General features: G+C 37.3%; 1 protein-coding gene across 1 annotated transcript; it reads left to right on the forward strand.

Moving 5' to 3' along the window:
• Positions 1-19284: 19284 nt before the first annotated feature.
• On the forward strand, positions 19285-20317 carry LOC123723168 (putative nuclease HARBI1). The gene is made up of 5 exons (XM_045685731.1): positions 19285-19320; positions 19449-19633; positions 19711-19843; positions 19916-20057; positions 20147-20317. The coding sequence occupies exons 2-5, from the start codon at positions 19476-19478 to the stop codon at positions 20275-20277; spliced, it is 564 nt and encodes a 187-aa protein (XP_045541687.1). The 5' UTR covers positions 19285-19320; positions 19449-19475; the 3' UTR covers positions 20278-20317.
• The last annotated feature ends 268 nt before the right edge of the window (positions 20318-20585 follow it).

The raw sequence follows: 20585 nt of genomic DNA on the forward strand, positions 1-20585 counted from the left end.
GGCGTAACCAGGCTCGATAAGATCCGCAACGAGTTCGTGCGAGGTAGCCTCGGTGTGCGCGATATCGCTGATAAGATGCAGGAGAGTAGGCTGCGATGGTATGGTCACATAAGGAGGAGGCCGCCGGACTACATCGGTAATTTAGCACTACATCTTTCCCATCCCGGCCGCAGATCCAGAGGCAGACCCAAAACTAGATGGAAAGATGTAGTGCTAAAAGACATGAGTGAGTGCCAAGTCTCAGATGAAGATGTCGAGGACAGGGCGAGGTGGAGGAAACTAATTGGAAAAGCCGACCCCCACCACCATGTGGGATACGAGCTAGGCAGAGAGAGAGAGAGAAATAGGTAAGGAAAAGTTATTTTATAACGGATGCATTTGATTTTATCTTACTAATATTTAATGAATGTTTCTGAAATTTGGCATAGACACCGGTGGACACAGTTAATCGAAAAGTTAACTTCGTTAAACGTTAATTCGTTAATTAAAAAATTAACTTCGGTAATCGTTAAACCGTTAAATTTTCGAAAATTTAACGCAAGTTAAAGTTAATCGTTAACAGTTAACCATACCAAAATTATACATACTAATTTCACACTTTTTGAAGCGACACTTGTTTAAAGTAGTAATTTCACTATACATTCTATAACTGTTATAAAAAATGTAATGTGTTATAGTATAACACATTAATTCGGTCTTTTCACACTTGATTATTTTGATTGCAATTGAACCTATAGTCAGTTAGTGTGTAAGTGTATTTGTATCTCGAGTATTAGACATAAGTATGAATGCAGTATAGTAACGGTAAAGGTAAGGTAAAGAAAAAGCACGAGTAAAAAAGTGTTTTCAATACAGTTGCTCAAAAAGTGGTGTCACGTAGAGCGTTCGAGATGTGGGCTATTACATAATCGTGCTTTTTCTTTACCTTTTCGGAATTGGCGCACTTTCTTTCCCAACTGCCAAAATAATGTCTATTAAAAAGAAAAAAACAACCACGTAGTTTTTACAAAAAAAATCATAGAAGATTTTATGATTCTTGCAAATATTTCTAAAAAGAAGCTACTAATTTGTTTTAATATGAGATTTAATGATTTGATTCAAAGAGTTAGGTTAGGTTTAATTTCATTTCATCTCATTAAATTTCATTTTCAACCATTTCAATAAAAAAAATCTACTGAAGACTTGGCTGTATGGCCAATGTTCCTACGGCGGCCTACGGCGCCATTTAAAAAAATTGTTAGTTGAGTTTATTGTGTTTTTATTATTCTATTAAATTGCTTAACTTTTTCGCAACTGTATAAAAAATAGTTGTTCTGTACACGTGCTGAAAGTCTGTCATTGCAACTTGTTGTCGGGTAGACATTTGTCGGAACTCTTTGCATTGACAGGCTTTCCGCACTCGTAATGAAATATACTATTTCTAATCTCCTTTTGATTTTGTCCTGTTGTTCCCGTGCTTCCCGGACGCACTGATGCATCACACTTCCACGCGAACTTGACATATTAACTTGTCTGCGCCAAACTTCACGCACCTGGCGGAGCGGCGCGGGAACGTCATTCAATTACTCATTCTTTCTTTCATTCCTTTCATTCTCGCATTCACGCGCTCACTTGTAAAACACTACCAATCTACCTTTCAATAAAAACGCATCTAATCTAATTGCAAGCAGTTTTTTATTTCTTTTTCTGTACTGAACAAAGTGGCGACCGTGACAGGACCTGCAAAAGCCAGAAAAAACTGTTTCGAAGTTGGGACTGTTCCTGTTCCTAAGTAGGGACATAAACGTAAGTATGTCTAATACATCTCAAATATAAAATTTTGTCTTTTTACTTCGGCCGACACCGACTGCGAAATAACAATAATTATACAATATAGACATGTTACAAGAAAGAAGAGAACTTTCTTTAGAGTTTAGAGACACGCAAAATACGCGCTTGTCGTGGAGTTGCGGAAAACTGAGCCCCTACTACTAACTACTAGAGTTTAGAGAGTTTTCATGACATTATTTTGTTTCTTTTTAGTGCATTTTGTTTGAAATTGTTTTTTTAATACATTCATAATTTTTTTATTTATTTCATCGCAATGTCTACAGAAACCGAATCTAAAGAACTTAAGGTTCTCAATATTAAACGTAGCAATATAAAAGGACGTTTAACTAAATTTAAGAATTATCTAATCTTAATCTATTTCAGAAGTAGAATTAACTCAGCTTGCGATGAAATTATCTAGAATTGAAGCTTTGTTTGTCGAGTTCGAAGAGTTGCAAAACCAAATAGAATTTTTAAACATTTCAAATCAAGAAATTGAATTGACTACTCGCGATATTTTTGATCAAGACTTTGATCACTACATTTCTCTGGCTCAAAATATAATAAAAACGTATTCAACTTCCAAGTCAGCTAATTGTGAAATTCATTCAAATTCTTCAAATCACTCTAATAGTTCGTGTCAACATAAGGATGATTATGAAACGCTTGGTTTGAAATTACCTATAATAAAAATACCGAGTTTCGATGGAACATATTTCAAGTGGTTGTAGTTTAAGGAAACATTTAGTTCTTTAGTTCATGAAAATTCTAAAATTAAAAATATTCACAAATTTAATTATCTTAATTCTTACTTGGAAGGTGAAGCCGCCCGTGTCATTAGTAACTTAGAAGTTTCAGATCTTAATTATTCACAAGCCTGGCAACTCTTATGTGAACGCTTTGATAACAAAAGACAATTGATCAACAATCATTTAAAATCACTTTTTAATTTTGAATACGTCCGCGAGACTGACAAGTCACTTCGTTTCATCACTGATCACATTACTAAAAACTTGCGCGCCCTCAGTACACTGGGCCTACCTACTGACAAATGGGACGTTTTAATAATTTATATAGTTACAGCAAAGTTAGACAGTGCTACTTCTTTTAAATGGTAGGAACATAGGAATAATCTGTCCGATATACCTACGCTCAGTGACTTCTTTGCTTTCCTAAGAAAACGTGCAGATATTTTAGAAATTGTGCATCGCAATAAACAAGAAAAACAAAACAAAATTAAATATACAAATTCTACTGCACCTAACAATAAGATGCAAACTAAGTCTTTTGTAGTTACTTCTAAAGACACTGTTTCTAATTCTAGTAAAACTTTCGAGTGTGCATATTGTAAGGGTAACCATCGCCTTTACGAATGTTATTCATTTAAGGGCAAATCACCAGAAGACAGGAACTCAATAGTAGCAACATTGAAATTATGTAAAAATTGTTTGAGGTCAGGTCATGTTGCTGAAAACTGCAAGCTTCCAGGTTCTTGTCGATCTAAAAAAACGTCAAACTAAAAATTCTATTACAGTGCGAGCCTTACTTGACTGCGGGAGTCAGTCTTCTTTTATAACCGAGTCGATCCAACAGAAATTGAGCTTGACTCCTCAGCCTTCAAACGTTAATATTCTTGGTATTGGTAATGCTCAAGTCAACCTAAATACGAAACGATGCATTTTACAATTACAATCTAATAATAGCTCTTTCAACGTAACAATGAGTTGTTTAGTTTTGCCTGTAATATCCAGCAATTTGCCAAAGATATCTTTTGATTACAAGGACATAAATTTACCTAAGCTTGAATTAGCGGATCCTAGTTTTAACGAACCATCTCCTATTGATATGCTCATTGGCGCTGACCTATTCTGGGACCTGATAGGCTCAGAGCAGCGCTGTCTAGGGGACCAAATTAAAACCCCTAATCTTCGTAGCTCTAAACTTGGTTGGCTTGTTGCTGGTCCCCTACCTAATTTATCTAAAATTTCTATTCCAAATAATTCATCAATATGTAACTTCTGTCTAAAGGATGATAATTTTCCTAATAATTTCTCTATAGATCAACATGAAAATTGTTATTTCGAAAAGGCCTTGTCAAAATTTTGGGAATTAGAAAGTTTTCCCCACAATAAGCCCATAACACAAGAGGAAAAATTATGTGAACAGCATTTCCTTTCCACTACTACGCGTTTAACTGACGGTCGGTTTTGCGTCAGTTTACCGCTCCGTGATGATCGAGACTGTTTAGGTGATTCTTATCAACTAGCCAAAAAAAGGTTTTTAAATTTAGAAGCGCGGTTCAAACGGCAACCAGAGCTTAAAAAAGCCTATGCCGATTTTATATGCGAGTATGCCGAGCTTGGTCACTTAAATGAATCTAAAGTACCTAAACCTATTAATTCATTCTTTCTTCCCCATCATCCTGTAATCAGAGAAAAGAGCGAGTCAACTAAATTACGTGTCGTGTTCGATGCATCGGCTCGTTCTACGTCAGGTTTGTCAGTAAATGACTTACAAATGATGGGGCCTACAATACAAGATTCACTTTTCAACATTTTAATTCGCTTCCGACAGTATAAATATATCATCTCGGGCGATATAGAGAAGATGTATCGTCAGGTTAGCTTAAGAGAGTCAGATCGTGACCTACAACTTATTCTTTGGCGGGAAAACGAAAATTACCCTTTACGCACTTTACGTTTAAATACGGTTTTTCCAGTGCGAGTTTTTTAAGTACTAGATGCATCTGGCAGTTGGGCGAGGAATGTGATGACGATAAAATAAAAAATATAATACAACAGGATTTTTACTGTGACGATTTGCTTACAGGCTCTGACTCCATCGCGGAGCTTCGTCACATTCAGCGCGCTGTGTCAGATGAACTTAAAAAAGGTTGTTTTAATTTAAGAAAATACCGGTCTAACGTTCCCGAGTTGTCCGATGTCCGATGCGATAAATCCAGAAGAAGGTAACTTAATTATCAGCAATTCTACAAGCACTCTGGGCTTCGGTTGGTCTCCTTCTTCAGATGAATTAAATTTTCAAGTCAATTTTTCCCCGGCTGAGGACATTACTAAAAGATCGATCTTATCTACTACATTTAAAATATTTGACCCTCTTGGATTGCTATCCCTATGTACAATAAAACCAAAAATTCTTATTCAAAAACTATGGCTTCTTAAAATAGGCTGGGATGACGAGATCCCTCAAGATATTCTTGCTACTTGGCTTAAATTTTCTAATTAACTGCACTGTATTTCATCTCTCAAAGTACCAAGACCAGTTTTAATTCAAAATTCTAAAGTAGTTGAAATGCATTGTTTTTGCGATGCCCAGCAAGCCTACGGCGCCTGTATTTATATTAAATCTATTGACGCAAATAATAAAGTTCAAGTTAATTTGATAACCGCCAAGGCACGAGTTTCCCCCTTAAAGGCGACTACAATTCCAAGCACAACTCAGCATTTCAGTTACTAAGGCCTTGCGTCGTCATGTAGATCGACACATATACTGGACCGACTCCAGCGTGGTCTTAGGCTGGTTAAGGTCACCTAACAAAACTAAAACTTTCGTTGCCAACAGAGTTGCTGCTATAGGAGAACTTACTCAATTGTCTCAATGGCGTCACGTTCCTATCAACGAAAATCCCGCTGATCTCGCGTCTCGAGGTGTAGATCCACGAAATGTAGAAGGCTGTAACCTTTGGTGGCATGGCCCTTCCTTTTTTTTCGCAACCCGATTATTTATGGCCTCAAGAAATTTCACCGGTTTTCGATTTGCCAGAGTTGAAAACAGTTTCTACTTTATCAGCGGAAATGATAACGACGTCTCCTGTGGTAGATTTTAAAAGATTTTCTAAATTTCGTACCTTACAACGAACTTATGCAAGAGTTATTAGATTTTTACACAACAGTCGTAATCCTAAAAATAAACTAACTGGCTGTCTGCACGTAGATGAACTTAATAAATCCCTACAGTTTATTATCAGACAAGCTCAGAATGAATCCTTTTCTAATGAAATTAGTTGATTAAAGTCTAAAAAATCTCTTTCTTCGGATGTACTTCTTCGAGCAGGAGGTAGAATCGATTCTTCCGCCTATTCTTATGACAAACGACATCCTATTATTTTAAAATCTGATCACCTATTGACAAAACTTTTATTTCAAAATGAACACGAGCGTCTTTTACACGCTGGACCCCAACAAGTTCTAGCTTCAATTAGAGACCGCTATTGGCCTCTTGGTGGCTGTAACTTAGCAAGAAAAGTAACTCGTAACTGTCTAGTTTGTCGTCGTTTTAAAGGTACGACGATGAGTAACATTATGGGCGATATGCCTAACGAAAGAGTAGAGCCAGGTTTTCCATTTAATACCGTTGGTACTGATTTCGCTGGACCGTTCTTGATCAGTGATCGAAAGGGCCGCGGATGTAAAATAACAAAATGTTATTTGTGTATTTTTATATGCTTTCGTTACAAATGCGTTCACTTGGAAGCCGTAAGCGAATTAAGTAAAGATGCTTTTATTTTAACACTAAAACGATTTATAGCTCGCAGAGGTTTGCCTAAATTAATTTACTGTGACAACGGTAGGAATTTCGTTGCCGCGTCTAAAGAAATTTCATCTTTTTTACAGTCAAATATTGATGCTATTTGTGATTATGCAGCTCTTCGAGGTATCGATTTTAAATTCTCACCTGCTTACGCTCCTCACTTCAACGGTTTAGCCGAGGCTGGAGTAAAATCCGCTAAATTTAATATTCGTAGGGTCTTAGGAAATAGTCATTTAACCTTTGAAGAGCTAACTTCTTTGTTGCCATCCTAAACAGCGGACCCTTGTGTCCCCTCAGTCCCTCGCCTAATGATTTCCAACCTCTCACCCCGGCACACTTTTTGATTGGCAGGCCGCTTACTTCACTACCGTCACCGAGCTTCCTTGACTGCAACACCAATCGACTCGACAGGTTTCAGTACCTAGAGCAGATAAGGCAACATTTCTGGAAACGTTGGGCTAACGAATACATTGCGGAATTACAACAACGTTCAAAGTGGCGTACTGAATCAAGACACTTGAAGATCGACGATCTTGTCCTTGTAAAGGAGGACAATACACCTCCATTATGTTGGCGCCTCGGTCGAGTCAACAGGTTGTATCCTGGCCCTGATGATGTCCCTCGTGTCGCTGACGTCGTGACTTCTCATGGAACCGTTCGAAGAGCACTCAATCGCCTATGCCTTCTTCGCTCCCCGGAAGAAGAATTATCTTGAAGGATGTCTCCTTCAAGGCCCCGGAGGATGTCTGCGCCAAACTTCACGCACCTGGCGGAGCGGCGCGGGAAAGTCATTCAATTACTCATTCTTTCTTTCATTCTACCAATCTACCTTTCAATAAAAACGCATCTAATCTAATTGCAAGCAGTTTTTTATTTCTTGTTCTGTACTGAACATAACTCTTTTGTTCATCATTCGAGTCGCCGACAATCGCCCAACACAGCTGAACTTACGAGCATGGCGTAGCGCGTAATTAAAACAAAATTACAGCACGTCTCCAAGTTTCTAATTTAACGATTAACGGACTAAATTAACGGAAGTTGAATTTAACGGAAGTTAACAAAAGCGTTAACACTTTTTGAAGTTAACTTAAAAGTTAATCCGTTAAGCAAAATGTTAACTTCGTTAATTAACGATTAAGGGATTAACGAGTTAATGCCCAGCTTTGGGCATAGATATAGAGCATATGGCATAGATGTAGAGCCTGGAATAAAACATATGCTACTAAGTTTTTTTTATATATTCACGCTAATGTAGTCGAGAGCGACAGCTATATTATTAACTACTTATTATATCAAAAAATAAACATCATTATAGAAATATCAAAGTGCTAATTTTGTTATTTGGATAATCGAATGAACTACAGTCAATTAAATTCGCTTCCCACTTAGGATCAAATATCGTTTAGCAAACTGTCACCACAAGAGATACAATTTATAAACCGACAGGCTTTCTGCCCCTTTGGACATAAGTCAAAATAAATTATGACAACTGACTAGTGCCTTCCTGTCAATATCAAATAAGTGTCACAAGGCCCTTTTCGTACGTAGCCGTCATGACATGTGATTTATTTTACGCATTTTACGCTATCTACTATGACTATGGGTTGACATATTTTCTGACAGAACTAAACGCGACAACAGAGCCTCACTTTTTTTATATATATGAGAAGGGGGCAAACGAGCAGCTGGAACACCAAGGTGTTTAACGAAGACCATGGACATCTGCAATACCAGAGGAATCGCAGATGCGTAACCAGATCAGATAATCTTTTCATACCATAGATGTGACAGAAATGAATAACGTACGAAGGGATGCCACAATTTATGTCATAACATTGCAATACACCCGTAGTGTGGATTCAACGTGAAAAATGTTTATTAATAAATTACCTTGGTAAATGAGAAATAATTTAATTTCAACGTTTGTTAGCATTTCATATTGTCGAAAATGAAACAGTTGGAGCGGACATGGCCGGCATAGGGTGGGGAACCCGCAAGTGCCTCGGGCAACCGAACTGCCAGCATTTGTCTTTCTGTTTTTATTTGTTTAATTTTCAACTTTATTGTATGAAATTGACACTATAATTTGGCCTCGAAAAGCATACAATAGTATTAATAACTTCGAGATGCAAAAACTTTAAAAGTGTGTTCCGTTCCGATCAACAATAACAAAATTGGTTGGAATCTCGCCTTAACTTGTTGAATAGACGCACAAATGAGGGTACTATCTGATCACTTGCCAATTGTTATGATAAGATCCTTCATGACCAGCGAAACCTTACAACGAAAATTCAGACCAGAATGTATAGAATATAACTGAAGTTTATATTATTAGATCTTAAAGCGATTTATTTTTTACTTACTCATAGTTTTGTAAAATTTCAAAACAAGGCAGTTTAAATAGCATATTACACTATCGTATTTTCTGTGTTCAGTACATTTTTGCTTGCTCTAAACCATAATTATAATAAGACTAGAACATCATTTTTACTTTGTTTTTGGCAGATTCAGTTGAAAATAAAATGGAAATAAACTTTACGGATATTTCTATTTTGTAATCGGGTGTTGAAGCAGTATCCCAGCAGTGATTATATAAAACCACTTCAGTTCCACTTCGGTGCTTCCACAGAATCTTAAGATAACTTCTGTTTTCAAAAGACTTGGCGATTGCCGCCGTATTTATCCTTACACTTCAATCACTACAGCTTTGCCATTAAACGGTTTCAGTTGGATTATCTTTGTACTATTTACGGTTTAATTTATTAAAAAAACTCACGGTTAAGTAATATGTTATTTGTTATTTGCAATAATTGAAATATTATTTTCAAAAAACCTACAATTAAGATCTTTTAAGTGAAGTTCTTTGGTTTTATTTTCCAAATTTTCCTCGTGGAATATCTGAAAATAACCTATATAAGATAAATAAAGAAAAAACACTGAAGATTAAAAATAAAAAGAAGATTGATCGACACTTTCTATTAATTTTATTTTTTTTAGCAGAATATATAAGTTCGAAATAATAATCCTGATGATAGATGTATCTTTTATGTACCCAAACAATTATTTTATTAAGAAACGACTGAAGATGAATTTACTATGAAAGAGTTTCAATTTCCATTTTTATTTGTGTGGATGCGAATGTTTTATAGCGCCATCTCATATAATTTTAAGGTAACTATAGGTCACTCGCATCTTCATTTTTAGAATACTACTAAAACGACAAAAGATGGCGCTTTTAAAAATTAATCTACTGCACAAACATTTAACAAATCATTTTTAGGTTTAAAATTTTCAGTGGGCCTAGCGCGAATATTGGTGACAAGCGCCATCGTATCGTCATCGACAAAATTTATATAAAATTTGAACAGCGCTCCCTGTTGGGCGTAGAGTACACCAAAAATCCTATACTAATCTTACTTAATTTATAACTAGCTGTCGCCCGCGACTGTCCGCTTGAAATTTCTACATCTACACCAAATTAAATATGATCCATTGAGCCGTTCTGGAGATAGCTTCAAATAAACATTCATCCAAACATTCGCATTTATTTTATAGTAAGATAATATCCAAAATCCAAGATTCATAACAAATTTTTCTCACCCCCTCTCTAGTGACTAATCATCCTTAAACAGACATACTATAAAGCCGCATTCACATTTGTCTGACGTGTTGTGTCGTGATGCATCAGAAAGGTATCGGTCTCATACAATTAATATGGTTGCGTGCACACTTCTCTGAACACACTGCGTGTTGTGATGGCTTGTGTTGTGTCGCGTCAGAAGCGATCCCGCGGGGTTAGGTTTAAAGATCTTTATTTCTCATAAAAAACACAATGTTTCACTTACAATGAGAAAAATAAAAAAAGAAGTATATATAACATACAGGCTTGCGGGTTAATACGTAATATCGATACAGAATACAGGATTAATATAAAACAAAATAAACCTTAACACAACTATAGAAAAGAATCTAAATTGACAGGAATTACAAAGTTATATATGTAGATAATATTGAGAGATTATTAAAGTTCAGCGATGATATATGATTTAAGTTTATTTTTGAAAACATTAATACTGTTACAATTCTTTATCTCGTCCGGCAGTTTGTTAAACATTTGAACGCCTTCGAACAAAATAGTTTTATTTCCATAGTTAGTTCGCGGAGTAATTGATTTTAATTTGTGTTTGTTACGTAAGTTATGTTTGTTATCTCTTTTTTCGAGTTTAATGTTAGACTTAATGTTTTTATTTGTTATGTTCATTATGAGAGTACAGGTTTTAAATTTAAACATTTTAGTGACATTAAGTAATTTTGTTTTGTTATAAAGTTCATTAGTTGGAGTTCGGTAATCAAAATTATATAATACCTTTATAATTTTATTCTGTGTTCTTTGTAATGAAAGTAAATTAGTCGATGCTGCTGATCCCCAGATTTCTATTAAGTACTCAATATGCGATTTTACTAGAGAATTATATATAACTGTCTTAACTCTTTTAGGGATACAGTGAGCTGCTTTGTAAAGAGCTCCTAGGACTGCTTTTAATTTTGACTTAATCGTTTCTATATGCGGCGTGTGCACACGCCATAGCTGCAAGGAAAGCAAAAGATGAAAACATCTGCATACTTACCGACAGCATGGCTGTGCTCCAGGCACTTAACAGCTACACAGTTAACTCAGGCCTTATATACGAGTGTCACCTAATTCTGAATGATTTAGGAGCAGTCAACAATATCAACCTTCGATGGATTAAAGGTCACAGCGGCTCCAGAGGCAACGACGCAGCGGACGAGCTGGCCCGCAAAGGTTCCAGTAGCCGAGCAATCGGCCCTGAACCCATCGTCCCCCTGCCTTTAGGATACTTAAGGTCGCAGGTAACAAGCAGAAGCCACGACCAGCACAGCGCGCTTTGGGATTGCATTAGTGAATGCAGGCAGACCAAAGAAGTTCTGCCGGAAATTAATAAGCGAATCTCAAACACGCTACTTAAATTAAGTAAGCCACAGCTCAGAATAGCTGTAGCTGCTCTGACAGGTCACGGCCACTTTAACAAACACCTTTTTAACTTAGGTATCACAGACAGTCCTTTATGCAGGGCGTGCATGGAGGAAGAAGAAACAGCATTGCACGTTATACAACACTGCCCGGCAGTGTCCGACTTCAGGGACAGATACCTCGGTCCGCCGAGGTCGCCGCCAGAGATCACCAGCAACATTAAGGGATTGCTGGGGTTCTTTGGCGAGCTGGGCTGGCTGGAGTAACCCACAGCCTGCCTTCACGCAAAATACGCGCTTGTCGTGGAGTTGCGGAGAACTGAGCCCCTACTACTAACTAACTTCTATATGCGGCTTCCATGTTAGTTTGTCATCTATTACTAACCCTAAATACTTTTCTTCATATGATCTTTGAAGAGTGTCATTATTTATTTTGGGGGGAACAAAATCTGGTATGGGCTTATTTTTTGCTGTTAATATTATAAAAGACGTTTTCTTTATATTGATTGTTAACAAATTATTTAGGAACCATTCATTAAGTCTGTCTAAATCGTTTTGAGCATCCGTTAATAGAGTATCAAAAGATTTACCATAGTAGAATAGGCATGTGTCATCCGCATATAGCGTAAGATGGCCTGTGAGACCTATTGTATTAATATTGTTCATGTAAGTCAAAAACAACAGTGGACCTAATATTGATCCTTGTGGAATACCAAAATCATTCAGTTCCCGAATTGAACTTTTAGAATTACCGATTTTAACGACCTGCTTCCTATTCTTTAGATAACTTGTTAACATTTTGAGGGCTGTTCCAGTAACACCGAGTTTACTTAATTTGATTAATAGCTTTTGGTGACTAACAGTGTCAAATGCTTTTTTTAAATCAATAAATATACCTAATACTAGTGATGCAACGGATGTCTGTTTCCGTTTCCGCAAGTGCGGAAGTTCCGCATGCTTTTCAACATCCGTTTCTGCTTCTGTTTCCGCAACTTTTATAACGGAGATAAAACGGAACTTTACGACGGCTGAGAGATCCAAATGCGCGGCGCGAGACGCGCAGTCCGTGCGCGGCCTTTCGGCACTTGTCGCATTTGTTTGTTTACGTACTTTTTCGTGAATTTAAGCGCGTAATATTTTCTGCTGCTGTTTGAAACAATCAGTTTCTCTTGCTGGAGTAAACTGTCTAGTTGTTGTCCATATAAAATTTTACAACTGGCAAAATGTGACTATTTCATACTTACGAGTTATTAAATGTACTTTTGAATAAGTGATAACCATGTAATATATCATCATCATTATTATCATCAGCTCACTATACATCCCCACTGAGGGGCTCGGAGCCTACCCCAAATTAGGGGTGACTAGGCCATAGACAACCACGCTGGCCAAGTGCGGGTTGGTTGACTTCACACATATCATTGAATTTTTTCTCAGATATGTGCAGGCAGCATCACTATGTTTTCCTTCACCGTAGGAACGTCGGATAAATGTACATATCTAAATCTAAAAACACATTGGTACATAGCGGGATTCGAACCCAGGCCCTGCAGATTGCAAGTCAAGTGCCTAATAATTATATTTTCTAATCTAGATTTGGTGTTTTTGATACTTAACAAATTCACTGTTTACAAAATAAAAAAAGGTAACAGCTGGGAGCCAAAACTTTTTATGGTGAATTTTTATTTAGTATATCTGAGAGTGTTAAATTAATAATGTTTTTTGCATTTGAGCGCTAGGGATCATCATTTTGAGCGCTAGGGATCATCATTTTGAGCGCTAGGGATGGCAATGGTTTAGTTCACTAATATGTAGATATTTGTTCCACGATTGCATTTCTGTGTTCTAATATGTTACAAGATTTTGACAAAGTCAAGTTTTTCATCAAATTCCAGAATATTGAGTAAAACATGTAAGGATACTAATCAAAACCAGCTTTTATCTTCTCGGTTCAAGATCTTGTAATATTTCAAACACACCCACACATACACACACGTATACACACACACATAAAAATAAACGCATACACACACATACAACACGGACTCGCTCTCTCGCTCCCGCGCCCGGGAGGCGAGGAGAAAGACGACCGTGGAGCTCTGGGCGAGTGGCCTAGCGCACGCCCAATATGGCGTGCGCACCATAGAGGCCATACGCCCACAGCTCCCGGAGTGGTGTGGGAGGAGCCACGGCTCCCTTACCTTCCGACTGACACAGGTGCTGTCCGGACATGGCTGTTTCGGACGGTACCTGTGTCGGATCGGAAGGGAAGAGACGATGCGCTGCCACGGGTGCGGCGCCGATGAGGATACGGCGCAGCACACACTTGAAGTGTGCTGCGCCTGGACAGAAGAGCGCCGCACCCTGGTGGCGGCGATAGGCGGCGACCTCTCACTTCCCGGCGTTGTACGCGCCATGTTGGGAAGTGAGAGGTCTTGGAACGCGGTCTCCTCCTTCTGCGAAACAGTTATGTCGCAGAAGGAGGAGAAGGAGCGGGAACGCGAAGGGGATCCCCTAGCGCCCCCGCTCCGGCAGAGAAGAGTGGGGAGAAGGAGGCGGCAATTTGCCGCTGCTGCCCTTCTCCCCACGCCTTAGATTTGAGGGCCCGTAGAGGCCAAACGCAGGCGGGGTCACGGAAGTAAGCTAACGCGTTTCCCGTGGCCCCGCCGTAACGCGTGAGAGGGCAGTCTGGTTTTAGTGGGTATTCCGGTCGCCTTCTGCGGCCGGCGAGTCCCACACTCCCCTACGCCATTGCACAGCCCGGCGTAGGGGGTGCGTAAATGCATTTCCAGACTTTAAAAAAAAAAAAAAAAAGGCAGTAAAAAACATAAACGAAACGAAAGCGACTATCGTTCGATTGTGATTGGTTGAGAGACTGACGTCTGACGTCACGCGTTAAAACCGTAGGCAGTGACACGCACGAAAGACGAAAGCGTCGTCTATCGTCTATCGTTTTTCGACTAATTCCTTTGAAATTCATAGGCAGTAACACGAAATGACATTTCCAATCGTTTTAAAAGCGACACGATCGTTCGTTTTTGAGACGATCGTCAAAGGTGTCTCGTTTTGCCGCGAAGTCAACCGAATCAACTTTAGTTAAATATCTTAAACTGAAAAAAAAAATGAAAATGATTTATTGGCTTAACAATACATAGTACAAAGTTAAACTAGTGTTGGGAATTCCATTTAAGTATCCGGTAGGTACTTGTGATAGGAAGTCCCGCTCTTCCATGTAACTACATTATGATGGTAACTTAACCTGTCAAATGCAATCTAACAATTATACAAAAACAAAATATATAATGAAATAAGTAATGTGTGCGAGAGTATGTGCGTTGAGTGTATATGAGAGTAAATTTCGTGTGTGTGTGTGTGTGTGTGTGTGAGTGTGTGTAAGTTTGTACCTATGTGACAGTGTAATAAGGCGCAGATTTCATATTGTTGGTATTGTTTGAATCAACGTTTCAGTCTCATCAAAAGTTTTAGTCATCAACCAGTCAGTTACAGTCTTTTTGCATTTTGAGAATTTAAGGGGGTAAATGTTAATTTCTTTGTTTATTAAATTGTATAAATAAGAGGATAGTCGTGGGTATTGTCTAGCAGCAAAAGTAGAATTTACTTTGATAACATTTATTTATTTATTTATTTTTTTTTTTTATTTATTTATTTATTTATTTATAAATTTTTTTACAAACATAAGGTTATGCAAATAGGTTGAGCGTTGGAGCCTGTCATAGTATGAACTGTGTGACAAGCACCGGCGCCTTTCCTTTACAATGAACTTGAATTATTGGATTAGTGTTTTGTGCGTAGTGCGGTATGTTACATTTGTGTGTAACGTGTTGTGCGTGTAGAGTGTGTGTGTGTGTGTGTGTGTGTGTGTGTGTGTGTGTGTGTGTGTGTGTGTGTGTGTGTGTGTGTGTGTGTGTGTGGTGTTATTGTGTGTCGTTGTGAATAATGTTTCGTATGTGTTCTTCTTATTATAATATTTTACTATAAGGCCAAAGTAAATTTTCGGTTTCTTCGTAATTTAGGTTTAGCAAAAACTTCGTAACAGCTCTTTTACACTTCTTAGTCGACAAGGAGTATATGTTGGCAGCCTTGTTAATGGTATTATAAAGTCGAGGTCCTAATACAGAGTAGTGGTGATCAGCGACGCTAGTTCGATATTTTATGCATTTAAAGACGACGTTTTTTCTCCGTTTGTTAAGCACGGAATCTAAATATGGGATTGATTTGTGATGACGTAACACAGTTTGTAACACAAATAATTTCCTTACACTTAGTACATTCCAGGTTTTGTATAAAGTTGAACTTGAATAAGTGAAAGGCTTGCCCAGCATAATTTTTAGTATAGCCCTCTGTGCTCTTTCTAACGGAAGTAAGTTAGTTCTGTTTGCCCCACCCCATACTGAAACGCAATAGTTTAGCAACGATTGGGCTAAGGCAAAGTAAATGCATTTTAATAAGTTTGGTTCGACAGAAGATCTCAACCTTTTGAACGAGTACATGAGCTTTCTGATACGAGAAGCTGTATGAGATATGTGTTTTCGCCAATTTAATGTGCTATCAACTACAAGGCCTAAATATTTCGTATCCGAACATCTTTGAATAGATTTACATTGACAATTTAGATTCAGCGACGGTCGACAGGTATGTACCAAAATTTTGAAACTATTACTTCGAGGTTGAGATGACAAGCGAGAGCTGAAAGTTATGTATTTTGTCTTATCCAAGTTCAAAGTCAGTAAATTAGAAGAAAGCCATTGCGTAACGGTAGAAAGAGCATTTTCGGCATATAGATGTACAGATTCCCACGAATCGCCGTGAACGATTATAGCAGTATCATCTGCATAAGAAAATAGTTTAGAATTCGGCAGGTTTAGTAGACACAGACTATTTACATAGATCAGGAATAATGTTGGACCCAAAACGCTTCCTTGAGGGACACCAAAAGTAAGGTTCTCTACATCACTGACCAGATTTCCTAATTTGACACATTGTGATCGGTTTGTTAAATAGTCCTTGAAAATGTCCAGAGCTAGACCCCTGATTCCAATGCTTTCCATCTTGGACAAGAGAATCGGGATTGAAACCGAATCAAAAGCTTTAGACAGGTCTAAGAAAATACCTACAGTTTTGTTTTTATTGTCAATATTTTTAACTATTGTGTTGATTAGTTCAAGTGCTGCATCTTCTGTCGATTTGTTAGTCCGAAATCCAAATTGGTTATGAGCTAATATATTAAATTTATTTAAGAAGCGAACTAATCTTTTGTTAAGGATTTTTTCTAATATTTTAGATAAAATGGTAAGAATAGAAATCGGTCTATAATTATTAACTAACCCAATTTCTCCACTTTTATAGATAGGATGTACTATTGCTTTTTTAAAAACGGTCGGAAAAATACCTCTAGAAATGCTGAGATTACACACATGTGTAATAGAAGGTATGAGAACGTGTCTGGCAGATTTAATCACCGAGGCCGGTATATTGTCCCAACCAACAGCACAGTTATCGCGAAGACCCATAATTATGTCATTAATCTCACGTTCATCAGTTTCAGTCAAATATAAGGAATTTACTTGTACTTCGGGGTTGTTGATTAGAGGACTCACCATAGATGCTTCAGTATCTATACCCATGGCTAAGTTTTTCCCAATATTGGCAAAAAATTCATTAATGGAGTTTACTGTGTTAGTAGTACCTGGGTGATTTAATAATTCGCATGAATTATTTATACGTTTGTTAAATCCCATAATGGACTTAATTATATCCCAAGTTGCTTTAGGGTTATTTTTGGCTTGTTGTAGTTTGTTGGTTTCATACTCGCATTTTAGTTTTTTCAAAAGGTTGTTGCAAAAATTACGGTATCTAGTATAAGTAAGTTTTTTAATCATATCGTGAGGATCTTTTTTGTACTTGGAACGCAATTTGTCTCGATTTCTTATACATCTGAGAAGGCCAGGAGTGATCCACGGTTTAAGTATTCTTTTTCTTTGTGGTACTTTAATATTTTTAGTATGCGAGTTCACAATATTTGAAATGATCGAAACAAGGAGTTCTGCAGCTTTGTTAGGATCTGTAGAATTTAAGACTGGGGTGAAATTAGTGTTCAGTAGATCGTTTACTACATTCGGAAAGTCAATACGACGGATGCAACAACTAGGTTGTTCTAACTTAGTTTTTAAATCGATACCTAATATAATAGGGGCATGATCAGTAATATAAGAATCCAAAACTAAGGCTGTCGCGCTATTCGTAGTTTTAAGTAATATGTGGTCCAGGCAGCTATTATCTCGGGTGGGAAATAAATGAGCCGCTACTACATTTCTTCTTCTTTTTTTATCTATCTTTGGGTCATATTTTAATGATTTATGAAATTTTAATATAGTTTGTAAGATAAATAATTTTCTGACAGTCAGAACTTCAGCAATTGTATAAAGGTTTTCAGTTGGAAATCTATACGGTTTAAAATAAATAACTTTTAGGAGGGATCTTTGGGACCTTTCAACTTCCAAGAATTTAACCTTGGATGCTCCACCCCAGATCGGTAAGCAGTACGTTATAACTGATTGGGCAAGTGAAATGTAAATCTGTCGTAAAATATCTTTTGGGGCTACATGTCTTAAGGTCCACATAAGTTTCCGCAACCTGCACAAGATAAGTTCTATATGATCATGCCAAGAAAGGCGCTGGTCAACCATCACACCAAGATATTTAATACGCTTTACTTTGTCAATGGCTGTGCATGTACATGTGTGGTTATTTAAATCTGAACACTTATGAATTTTTATTGTAAAATTGTCTGGCGGTTGGGTTCTGTCATATTTGGTAAAGCAGACGTAGCTTGTTTTTTTAGTGTTTAAAGTTAACAAGTTAGAGTCCAACCAGCCTGCTATCCGCTTTAGCTCACATTCAGCATTTGTCCGCACACTATCCCACGTTTTACCGTAAAAAACTAGAGCCGTGTCATCTGCGTAGGAGAAAATGTGTCCATTATGAACCTTGATATTGCAAAGATGATTTATGTATAGGAGGAATAAAGTTGGACCGAGTACACTACCCTGGGGAACCCCATAGGTGATGGTCTCCGATGAACTAATGAAATCACCTATTTTTACCTTCTGTTTACGATTAGTCAAGTAGTCATTGAAAAGACTAAGAGGTTGGTCTCTAATGCCAATCTCCTCCAGCCTGTGCAATAGTATGGAGACAGAAACAGAATCGAAAGCGTTTTTTAAGTCTAGGAAGACACCCAGACATTTGTCAACATTGTCTACTTTGTTAGTAACAAGAGAAACTAGTTGCAAGATAGCGTCCTCTGTGGACATGCCTTGCCTAAACCCAAATTGTGATGACGATATGATATTGTTCTTACTAAGGTAATTTACTAGTCTAAAATTAATAATTTTTTCTAATATTTTTGAAAGGGGCGTTAGAACTGATATCGGTCTGTAATTTGTTATAACCGTCTTGTCTCCACTCTTGTGCACAGGGGTGACTATAGCTTCCTTTAATGCAGAAGGAAAAATACCCTGCTCAAAGCATAGATTGACCAGGTAGGTAATGATTGGGACAATAAATTCATTGGACAATAAACTATTATTAAATATTAAATAAAACTTCTAAGGTGAGAAATCAATTTGGTATTATGTTATAAATGATTTGTTAGTTGAATAAAGTAAACAATTTATGATTTGGCATATTATAGATATGTCTCGCATGTGGAACGCCTTGATGTTAGAAGCTGCAGATGCCGAAGCTAAAAAGATGTCTCGGCAGCGTATGCTTCTACAAAGATTAAAGAATCGCGAACGGTTACTCCAAAAAATTCCGGAGTGGCAGTTTAGAGCTCATTACAGGCTGAATAAGGAAGAGTTCCACTCGTTGTGTGACGAGCTCTGGCACAATTAAACACCAGCAACCAGTTTAAAAGGTTCGAAAACAACTTCACTGGAACTTAAGGTAAATTGATTTTTTATGATATATGTTTTTTTAATATATGTGTGTTAAAAGGTGATTATGTATTTAATATGATTAATGTTAACTTTAGTCACTTTGAGTCTTATACTGACACAATTATTATATTTTAGGTGCTGACAGCATTGAGCTTTTATGCCATGGGTTCATATCAGAAAGGTGTTGCTAATGAGGTACATATGAATCAAAAAAGTGTAAGTCGGTGTATCAGAGAGGTGACAAAAGCTCTGAATGAGATTTCAAATAAATGGATACAATTCCCACAAACAAGCACACAAAGAACTAAAATTAAGCAAGGGTAGGGGTTACTATATATAAATTCTGTCATTTTATTACCTTGAGCACATACAACTACTTACAAATATTATTTTACAGATTTTATACTAAGTTTAATTTTCCTGGTGTAATTGGTGCCATTGATTGCACCCATGTGGCCATAGTTCGTCCAGCTGCAGATGTACCTTGTTTTTATAACAGAAAAGGCTTTCATTCTCTTAATGTCCAAATGGTATGAACCTTTTTATGTTTGTTATAATAATTATAAGATAAATTAAAGATTAATCTCAATTAAATATTTTAGGTATGTGACAGTGATCTCAGAATCACTAATGTTAATGCCAAGTTTGGTGGTGCAAGTCACAACAGTCATATCTGGGCAAGTAGAAGACTGCAAAGCCATATGGAGGCTCTGCAACTATCTGGCAAGTCAGTTTGGTTGTTGGGTAATTGCATTTTTAGTAGAAAAATATTTAATAGGTGATGTTCTATGTTAAATATTATTTGTAACTTTAAATTACTTATAACATTTTAGGTGACAGTGGTTACCCTCAAAGGAGCTACCTTATGACACCTATTCTGAATGCAGAACCAGGATCTAGAGGAGAGAACTACACTAGAGTGCATGTCAAGGCCCGAAACTGCATAGAAAGGGCATTTGGTTAAATATAGATTTTGATATTTGTTAGGTCAGCGTATCCTTTATTATCAACCTGATTATGCAGCAGAAATTGTTATTGCATGTGTGGTACTGCATAACATGCTCATAGATTCAAGAGGAACTCCTACAGATGATGCAGAAGTACTTTTGTCCACTGCTCTTACACAACCAACTGTTGTTGAAAACGGGCTGGATGTGATTGTGGGGCGGGCTGTTAGTAATAGACTAATTATTGGCAGTTTTTAGTTTGGTTGAAGAAGCCCACACAATAATGTCTAAAAGTGTATTTTTAAGAAGAAATATGATGAAGATG

Source organism: Papilio machaon, chromosome W (genome assembly GCF_912999745.1).
Source record: "Papilio machaon chromosome W, ilPapMach1.1, whole genome shotgun sequence".
NCBI classification, from domain to species: domain Eukaryota; kingdom Metazoa; phylum Arthropoda; class Insecta; order Lepidoptera; family Papilionidae; genus Papilio; species Papilio machaon.

Excerpts from the sequence above, each read along its gene's own strand:
- LOC123723168 (XM_045685731.1), top strand. The coding sequence starts at position 19,476 with ATGGGTTCATATCAGAAAGGTGTTGCTAATGAGGTACATATGAATCAA. Across the intron at positions 19,844-19,915 it reads ATTCTCTTAATGTCCAAATG|GTATGTGACAGTGATCTCAG; the intron begins GTATGAACCTTT and ends TAAATATTTTAG. Across the intron at positions 20,058-20,146 it reads CAAGTCAGTTTGGTTGTTGG|GTGACAGTGGTTACCCTCAA; the intron begins GTAATTGCATTT and ends ATAACATTTTAG.